The sequence below is a fragment of the Kryptolebias marmoratus genome, linkage group LG8 (genome assembly GCF_001649575.2).
Source record: "Kryptolebias marmoratus isolate JLee-2015 linkage group LG8, ASM164957v2, whole genome shotgun sequence".
NCBI lineage: Eukaryota > Metazoa > Chordata > Actinopteri > Cyprinodontiformes > Rivulidae > Kryptolebias > Kryptolebias marmoratus.
The window spans coordinates 23,827,543-23,836,785 of NC_051437.1; the positions used below are offsets into that span (position 1 = coordinate 23,827,543).

Sequence of the window (9,243 nt, forward strand, 5' to 3'; positions counted from 1 at the left end):
TCACAAACACAGAAACGGCTGCAACTCTGTTCGTTTTCCAGAGATTGAGCTAAACTTCGGGGTGGTAGTAGCTGAGAGTCACCCCCCCAGCACAGACTCCAAGCTCCACTGGATTACATGAGATCTTTGAGAGGCGGCGGGCGATATGCATTCACTGAGCTGAAACTGCAGCCAACAAACTTCTTTTTTGAAGAAATAAACCAAAACAACAAATATAAGTTTTATTTATTTATTAGTAACCATGAATATAAAAAAACACTGAGTGTGTTAAGGTGCTGCAGAAAGTCAAGAAATGTGTAAAGGAGTGCAGAAGACTAAATGAAATGTGTTTTTTATAATCAGATCACTTTACAAAAAATATAACAGCAACGTCAGATTTCTATGTTACATTTTACAAGAGAGGAAAAGTACAAATCAGTGTCTTTTTAAGAATTCAGTCCAACAAAGGCCATCGTTTTTATAGATTCATTTAAGCTGAGTGAGAAAGGTTCTGCTGGCTTCGGGACGACCCGGTTCTGTTGACGGTTAAAACTCTAAAAGCTGGGAGGAACAGTCGGAAACAATCTGGAGCCAGAAAACAAAACGTCTCTCTGGACGTCGGAAACAGTTACAGGTCTGCTGTTGATCAGGAAGAGAAACAAAACAATCAGCAGATTAAAAGGAAATAAAAGCCTTTTGGGAATGCTTTGGTTCTGTTCACATCATGGCACCAAACTGTGTCAGCCGGCAGCTCCGTCCCGGATCCACGAAGAAGAGACGTGTTGTCACTGAGCGGACGCAAACACTACAGGGAGACAAACCAACACAGGGTCAGAACGGTCAGGAGGAACCAGGAGAACCTTCGGTTTCTGAAGGAACTCACTTCGCTCTCTCAGGCCCTGTCCGAAGCTGTGCACCAGCCTGACGAGGCCCCAGAATAAAACGCCTTTGATCAGCAGCGATATCAACGCTCCGGTGATGGCGGCGGCCTCCAGCGTGTACGTTTTGTCATGGAACCATTTCTCCACCACCTGGGATCCAAAACACAGGGATTCGTTTGAATTCTCGTCCATCTGTCGGCTTCGTCAGACGACTTCTTCATCAATCTGAAGCTAACTTTGGATAAAGTTTTATTTCTGGACTAAGTGCCACCTGTGTTAGTTTACTGTAGCAGATCCACTTAAAAATAAGTTTTGAGGCAGAAGGTAAAGCAGCTAAATCTGTAAACAGTTTTCTGTTCATGTAAAACCTAAATCAAAGCCTGGATTAATCCTGGACTGAAACCTCGGCTCGAAACTCTAGGAATGTTGCGCAGGTAAAACCTGTTCAGAAAGATTTACAGTCTCTACAGGAGCAGCTGTTTGTTCTTGGAAGAAGAACTCTGAAAGGTAAAAATGTTCCTGAAGTGAGGCCTCGAGATAAAAGTCAAACCTGCAATTTACTACGAGAAAAGGAGGGAAATTCTGCAGGCGTCGGCCTACTTTGTGAAGCTGTTCGATGTTCAGAGACGTGTTCTGAGACGTGTGCTCACCGTGTACATGAGATAACAAAAGAAGGCCACTTGGGGAAGATTCTGCAACATGAAAATCCAGACCAGGACCTTGGCTTCCTTTAAAACCTGACAAATAAACAAAGACATCTTAAACACTTAAATCCACGGCTGCCTCAGTAACATTTCTGGGTGTGTGTGTGTGTGTGTGACTGTCGAAGGAACTTTAGCTTCTCTAAACTCAAACTAGAGAAAATCCATTTTCTGCAAAAATACAGAGTGAGCGCTAGAAGGACAGCTAAAAGCTAAAAGAACCAAAATAACAGATAAAAGTAGCAAAAGGCGAGCTAAAAGTAGTGAAAGGTTAGCTAAAAGTTGCACAACTGCAGCTAAAAGTGGAATAAGAAGACAAAAATAGAGCCAGCAGCAGAAGCAGATGTTTTTGAAGGAACTGTAGAGATCTTCATGTGTTTCTATGAGGTTACTAATTGTAAATAAAGTGAAATATATACAACACCCAGAAGTCAGCACCCATCTCCTGACTGAGCTGAAGGTTTGGATAAATGAAGCTAAAACATCAGAGAGCATGTAGAAGGAGAACAGTGATGTGAATTCTGAGTGAGCAGAGAGAAGATCCACATTTCTTTCTGCCCTCAGTCTTAATGTTGAGGCTGATGGAGTGAGGAAATGTCCGTCTCTCTGTTTGTGACGGAGCAACGGCCGGACGGCACTCACCGCGACCACACCGACAGCGGCAGTCAGGCAGGCCCAGACCACCCCGACTGCCAGGATGATGGTGTTGGCAGGAGACGTGGTCAGGTCTGTCGTCGTCATCAGGATACACAGACACAGCTGTAACACAAACCATGAATGGTTACAGAAGAAAATAAGAACGCCTTGCTGTCTTTATTCCAGGAACGAGCCACATGCGTGTCTGCAGGCCTGACATTAACTCAGACATGTACTCTGTTCGAACTGACATCAGACAGGACCAGAAAAACAAGATTTCTGGGTAATATCTGTAAGGCCGCAGAAATGCAGCACGTCCACACGTCCGCTCTAGATGTCCCGAGGCTGGTATGAAGCCAGATAAATCAGCCACATTTCGCCGCCTCGTTGTGTTCGTGTGAGGAGAAGGACAGGCGTACCTGAGCCTGCAGGTCAAAGGTCACCATGGAGAAGCAGAGGTTGAGGAGGAAGTACTGCTCCTGGAGGCTCTCCAGGGCGCCGCCGACGCGGAACGCCATCATGTTGGGGCTCCAGATGAGAAGCGTGGTGCAAATGACGTGCACGGCGCCCAGACACATGATGCACACGAAGCGGGCCTGCAGCACACACGCACACACACACAGTAAATCAAACATCTTTATAGCGCTACTATGCAGACATTCACCGACAAAAAGCACCAGCTGCAGATCTAAATAATGATTGCGGTTTGTGGCGTTCTCTGGAGAACGGGAACATCAGAACGTTGAAAAGTTCATCTTGTTCTTCATATTTGTCAGCCTGCAGCGAACAGTGACAGGCTGATCGTCACGCTGCCTTCGGGCTGGAAATGACAGACATGTGGAGTTTCCTGCAGCTCTCTAAGACCGGCGAAAGGTCAACAACTACATGTGGGCAAACTCTCCTGTGTTCCCTGATAAAACAAACAAATTTAGAATAAAATGAGGTGATCGCTGACACAGGCTGGAGCGTGATTTGTTCCTTCCTCTCTAAAACCTGAAGTCACTTCCTTCATCTGATGACTTTATCGACATCACCTCAAATCATAAACAAAGAGTTTTGATCATCATCAGCTCCTCCTCTGGACAAACAACAATCAGCAGCAAGAGAACCAGCTTCTGAACCACCTCAGGCTGATAGAAACAACAACAGCGACACCTAGTGGTGGGAGTGTGACTAAACAGGAAGGAAGCTGGACGTTTCTTACAGCCTAAATCAGTTTTACTTTCTAAAAATAAAACTCGGCTCTCGAAGCAGATCTCATCGCTGTGAATCTTTGCAGGGATCAGTTCTGCAGCACTGACTTGGTTTTTTCTTCTTCTCTGGTAATTTTAGCTCCCTGTTGTCCTGACAGAGATGTCTGCAGCTAGGTGATGACGACTTTGCTGAAGAAGCTGAAACTGGCTAAAACACTGGCTAAAAGCTAAAAGTAGTAAAAAAAAAAAGCCAAAGGTAGCAAAACATAAATCAAATGTAGTCTTTTGGTACATTTTACAAAAGTAGCAAAAGACTAATGTAAAAGGGAATGTGGCATAAGACTAGCTAAAAGGTGTAAAAGGCAAAAACATCAAAATGCCAGCTAAAAGCCAACGCAGCAAAAGGCTAGCTAAAAGCTAAATGTAGCAGAAAACACAAAGCAAATAAACTGAAGCAGATTTTAAAATGAACAATGTGAAAAGATCTTAATATTAAAAATTAGTTATATACTTACACTGGTTAATTATATTATTCTGAAAAAAAGTATTTTGAATTGTGCGAAAACAACCAGAAATCCTAATGAGTAAAAGATTTAGGTTTAATAAGTTGTTCCTGTCTTACATTCCCGCAGACTGATGTCTCTTTTAATCTTTTATTTTCATAAGTTAAGCTTGTTGCAAACATCAACACATTGTTTTGATTTTGTTCTCCTGTTGCATCTAAATTTTGACGTCACATATTTTTTACTGACAAACCTAAAACCTTAATTCAGGTGGCGTTTAGAATCATTTCAGTTATTTTCTAAAGAGTCAAAAATCAGCCGTTCACTCTTTCTGCTTCAGTGACATCATGGGAATGCTGTGAGAGGATGGTTTACTGTAATTTATCTCCCCTCCGGGTCGTGTGTGAGCGTGCGGCGGGGGGCTAACTCACCAGCAGATCCGGCTCGCCCTTCGAGCCCACCACGGAGAAGTTGACCACCGATCGGATCATGACAGCCAGCACGCTGAGCACAAACACCACCAGCTCCTGCCTGTTCTCCTGCATCACGCCGCGGCTGATGTAGTAGATGCAGAACACTGCGAGGAAGAAGGCCACAAACAACCGCAGTCGTTCCAGTTCTCTCTACAATATACATCTGGTTGTAATGCTTGTAAACTCTCCTGTTTCTCTGAGAGAAAACTGTTTCAGTGGTTGGATGGTTTTCTACTGATAAAGTTATTTTATTCTTATATTGTGCTTTTTTACCTTGTTTTACTTTTAAATCTTCTCTCTCTCCTCCTCCTTCTTTCCTAGAGCTAAAGCTTAAATAAACGTTGTCATTTCTGGACTGAAGGAGCTGGTTTAGTAAAAGAAGAAGTGAAGAAGTTGTTCTTTGACTGGATGCAGCCATGTTGCTCCAGCAGCAGTTAGCAGAAATGTGAGAACGAGTCGCACGAAAGGCAGGTTCATTTACCGCCCTGTGCCCAGATTGTGTTTTTCACGTAAAAAACATTCGGCTGCAAAAAAACGGACTTATCCTTTCAAGAAATTAAGACAGAAACTGAGAGTGCTTCGTGGGAAATGAGGAAGCAGAGGCAGGAGTGTGTCACAAGTATCCGAACTGATTCATCAGGGCATGCTCAGACGGGTAACGGTTTGCCCTCCGCAGCTTTCATCACATGACGGCAGCAGGAAAACTTCTGTTTTTGGCCGCCAGCGCGTCTGGCTGGGATTAAACTCCCATCCACCTCCCGACGGAGTGGCGGCACTCACGTATTGCGACGAACAGAATGAGGGACACGGTGAAGTTGTCCTCGTCGGACGCGTCTGTGTGCAGGTGCTGCTTGTAGATGCTGTACGAGGTGAGGCCGAGCAGCGCCAGCAGAGACACGATAGTGAAGCAGAAGTAGAACTTCACCAGCGGCGACAGCTCCGACCAGGCCTTTATCTGCAGGTGGAGAAGGAGACGGGGAAACAACCCGCAGGACATGATACAAATACTATACAGAAAACAGTTACAAATGTATGAAAACATGAAATATAAAATCAGCAGGGCTATTGGACTGACAGGTTGGACTCTGTTCAGTATTTTCCTTCTGTTAAATTCTGGTGTTGGACTAAAAAACTAAAATAAACAAACGTCTCACCGGTCCACATGGTGTGGGGATCAGATTCTGGTGTCTCGGCCTCAGGTTTGGAGACAGAAGACCTGGACTCTGTTGCTGCTGGTTGCCCAACAAAGGACTGAAAAACCCCCCCAGAAAAACTTAAAGTGAATGTTTGCAGTTTCTGTAAAGGAACAATAATGATAAATGAGGTTAATTAGAAGCAGTTTAGATCTACTTTAAGGGCATTTTAAAGAGGCCAGCTAAGGTATGTGGAAATAAAGTTTCAGCTTTTTCAGTCACACCCATATTATTGATGTTATTTAGGGATGTCATCACCACATATTACCACACAATCTATACGTTAAGATGGTAAATACTGTTCTAGTTTTGTTCATGCAAATAAGGTAACTTTGTAAATAATTGTATTCACATTTCCTAAGTAAGTAAGTAAAAAAGGGGCTTTGACTCATATTTAGAGCTAAAATGTTAGGCGGGTGGTAGCTGAGAGTCCTCCCAAACACACGCTCAGAGCGTTGGCATCGCACTCAAGTCAACGTTTCTAAAACTGTGACACGAAAGCTGGCAGGCAACATGCATTCCTTCAATGGATGCTAGGCCTTTAATTTTCATGTAGTTATTTATCTACAACATAAGACAAAAATAATAACTGAATGTTATGATCAAAACTTTTACACTTAAGGTCTTTTTCAGGGAAATATAACCATTCATTAGTGTTGATTCAATTATAATTTGTAATACATGTTTAATAACTTCATAAAGAAGCTTCAGATAGATATCCTGGTTTCTGAAACACACACCCTTTCTTGGACTTCCCCATAATTTCCACATTCACGGGTTGAGAAATCTTTGCAGACATGAATCAGACATGAAGCTGTCTTAAACTCCCTGTTTCCCTTATTTATGTATTAATTTAAGCTGTCTGAACTCACTTGTTTAGCTTGATTACCACTCAGAACATGAGGGATTTCATCCTCCACAGCAAACAGCTGCTAACAAACTGCGCTTCGATGGAGCGAGAAGTAAAGCGGAAAAAACACCAAGTTTGAACATAAATTATATTTTAAACCCAGACATTAATGTGGATATTTTCTACCAGTTCCCGCTTCATTCACCTGCTGCCTGTTTAATGGGTTTGACTGCTTATAACGTGATATTAGGCAGAACATCCAGCAGTTTGTATTATTATTATTTCCTAATGGTTATCTCTACTCACGACCCGTTGTCATGACGAAACTGATAACCGTTCACATTTCGCCGCTGACCTTCGCTCGTCCATTTCCCCCCGGAGGACGAGACTCGGACCCGAACCTGGAGTTTACATTCCTGCGAGCTCCGAGCCCGCCCCGCTTCCGAACCGACAGGAGCCCAGTTTTTTTTTTTTTTTTTTTTTTTTTTTTTTTTTTTTTTAACAAAAGCTACAGCAGACAGGAAGAACACTCTTCTTCGCTGGCCCAATGTGTGGTTCGCCCTCAACTGCGCCGGAGCGCCGCTGCCTCCTAGTGGCCACTGGGGAAACTGCAAGTCCGTCCTCACCTCAGGGCTCCACGTTTTCAACAGATTTTCAACTTATTTTATCTAATAAAAACTATATAAACACAGACTATACCGAGCATGTGAACACATTTATATTTCCCTGCTTGTATCTGCTTTCAGCTCCATGCACCATGTTCACTTTAAAAGGTTACATTAAAATATTTAAATATATATGTTTTCTTCAAGGTGTAGTTGTCATATGCAATGCAGATATCAAGTCAAAAGGAATCCACAATAAACCTCTGAGACATTTCAAGTGGGATTCATCCTCAAATCCAAATATTTACAGCTCCTGTCCATTGGAACCATAGTGGGCTTCTGAAATAAATCACTTTAAAGAAAACTTGCATTTAAGACATCTTCAAGTAAGATTTCTTTTTCAATCTGTTTTACATTAAAAGCACATCCCAAAAAGCTTTTTATAAATATTCAAAATAATTATATTGAGAGCTTTAGAGACTATTTGGAGCTAAAAGCCCAATATGATTTAATTGGAAAAAAAATATTTATTTTTGCTTTTTTTCAAAAAAGAATCACATCTGCTAATATTTAAAATGTAGATTGTTGATAGAAAGAATGACATTCTAGGTGAGTAAATGCTGATATTGACTGTAGAAAGTATTGAATTATGAATATCTGCTTTAAAGCTCCTAACTAATTATGATAAATGGGCTTTTTATGCACCTCAGACATCTTGTGCCTCAACAAGTGAGTACTGTAATCATACCAGGTCTTTTCAGGAGAATACAAGAACGTATAATGCCTTAAAGTGATGCAATTCTGCAAAAAAGAAAACAAAAACGATCTGACAATGCATAAGTTTCTTTAAACAATGTCACAGCAACAGTATGCTGCAATCAAAGCCTAGAATGATGTAATAAAACATTAGGAACTATTTATTTTCAGCCAAAGGATTTACATTTAAAATGCCTTTTATACAAGTCCAGCATGAGAAACCTGCTAAAAGAAATCTGTAACAAAAAAGTATTTTTACAATAAAGACAACTAGAATTTTATAGTCTAGAAAAAACTGATTCAGACGAACCTTAACACCAGTTTGTTGCAGCAACAAACAAGCCAGAACTCATTTTTCAACTATCTGATTGTGTTGGTTTGCTAGATTTGGGTTGATAAAACTTTCGAAAGTGCTCTGATGTTTCAGTCTTCTGCGCACCACGGCCCTGCAGGACCTGCTGCCTTCTGCATCTCGCTGTGGTTCACTTTTCTTCACAGAAAAGAAAAAGGTTTGCTTTTCGATTGTTTATTTGAGTCAAAGAGCTTAACAGATGTTGAAAACATTGATTACAGGTTCTTCTAGAAGCTGTCAGGATTGTCTGACATAAACTCAAATGATTTGCATCGGGCACATTCATGCTGCTAATATTTTGTTTAATTTTATGGATGCAGCAGTTCTTTACTGAAACCAGTCAAACCAGGTTGAAGTGACTTCTGCTCTCAAAGTAACCCTTTGATAATTGCAAAATACCGCAATATCAGAAAACCTACTTGTTTCCTTTTAAGGTGTGGCGAGAAAACATTCCTTGCTCATCTGTTCTGCAGCAGCAACTGCATGTTTCTTTTTCTGTCATTTATTTGAGTCCATCATGTTGAGAGAGAGGAAAATAGAGTTGGGCCTTTTGGCCCTGGGCTAGGGTTAGGGTCTCCTCAGGGTCTAGGGGGTTAGGGCTTTTTGGCCCTGAGCTAGGGTTAGGGTCTCCTCAGGGTTTAGGTGATGAGGGCCTTTTGGCCTTGTGCTAGGGTTAGGGTCTCCTCAGGGCTTAAGTGATGAGGTGCTTTTGGCCCTGGGCTAGGGTTAGGGTCTCCTTAGGGTTGAGGGGGTTGGGGCCTTTTGGCCGTGGGCTAGGGTAAGGGTCTCCTCAGGGTTGGTGGGGCTAGGGTGTTTTGGCCTTGGGCTACGGTTAAGGTCTCATCTGGGTTCAAGGAATTAGGACCTTTTGGCCCTGGGCTGGGGTTAGGGTCTCCTCTGGGTTTAATGAATTAGGGGCTTTTGGCCTGGGCTGGGGTTAGGGTCTCCTCAGGGCTTAAGTGTTGAGGGCCTTTTGGCCCTGGGCTAGGGTTAGGGTCTCCTCAGGGTTTGACTGCACAGAGCCTTTCGGGCCAGGGGTAGGGTTAGGGTTTCCTCAGGGTTTGACTGCACAGGGCCCTTAGGGCTGGGGGTAGGGTTAGGGTCTCCTCAGGGTTTGACTG

At 42.7% G+C, this 9,243-nt stretch overlaps 2 protein-coding genes across 2 annotated transcripts in view; one reads left to right on the plus strand and one right to left on the minus strand.

Annotated features, from left to right (window-relative positions):
* Positions 1-213: 213 nt before the first annotated feature.
* Positions 214-6,915, minus strand: LOC108233098. Its single transcript, XM_017411302.3, has 9 exons — positions 6,765-6,915; positions 5,521-5,617; positions 5,147-5,321; positions 4,325-4,470; positions 2,617-2,793; positions 2,204-2,320; positions 1,511-1,597; positions 863-1,010; positions 214-784 (listed from the first exon to the last, which is right to left on the minus strand). Exons 1-9 carry the CDS (start codon positions 6,776-6,778, stop codon positions 765-767), a joined length of 981 nt encoding a protein of 326 aa, XP_017266791.1. The 5' UTR covers positions 6,779-6,915; the 3' UTR covers positions 214-764.
* A 1,343-nt stretch (positions 6,916-8,258) lies between these two features.
* Positions 8,259-9,243, plus strand: part of LOC108233154 (solute carrier family 35 member E2A) — a 23,399-nt gene continuing 22,414 nt past the window's right edge. Inside the window, exon 1 of the mRNA XM_037977065.1 lies at positions 8,259-8,279. The gene's annotated coding sequence lies outside the window, so the exon portion shown is untranslated. The remainder of the gene's footprint in view (positions 8,280-9,243) is intronic.

Bases quoted from the DNA above. Each gene is read 5' to 3' on its own strand.
- LOC108233098 (XM_017411302.3), bottom strand. The intron at 1,011-1,510 runs GTGAGCACACGT...TTTGGATCCCAG, and splicing joins TTTGTTATCTCATGTACACG to GTGGTGGAGAAATGGTTCCA. The intron at 785-862 runs GTGAGTTCCTTC...GTCTCCCTGTAG, and splicing joins ACAGGGCCTGAGAGAGCGAA to TGTTTGCGTCCGCTCAGTGA.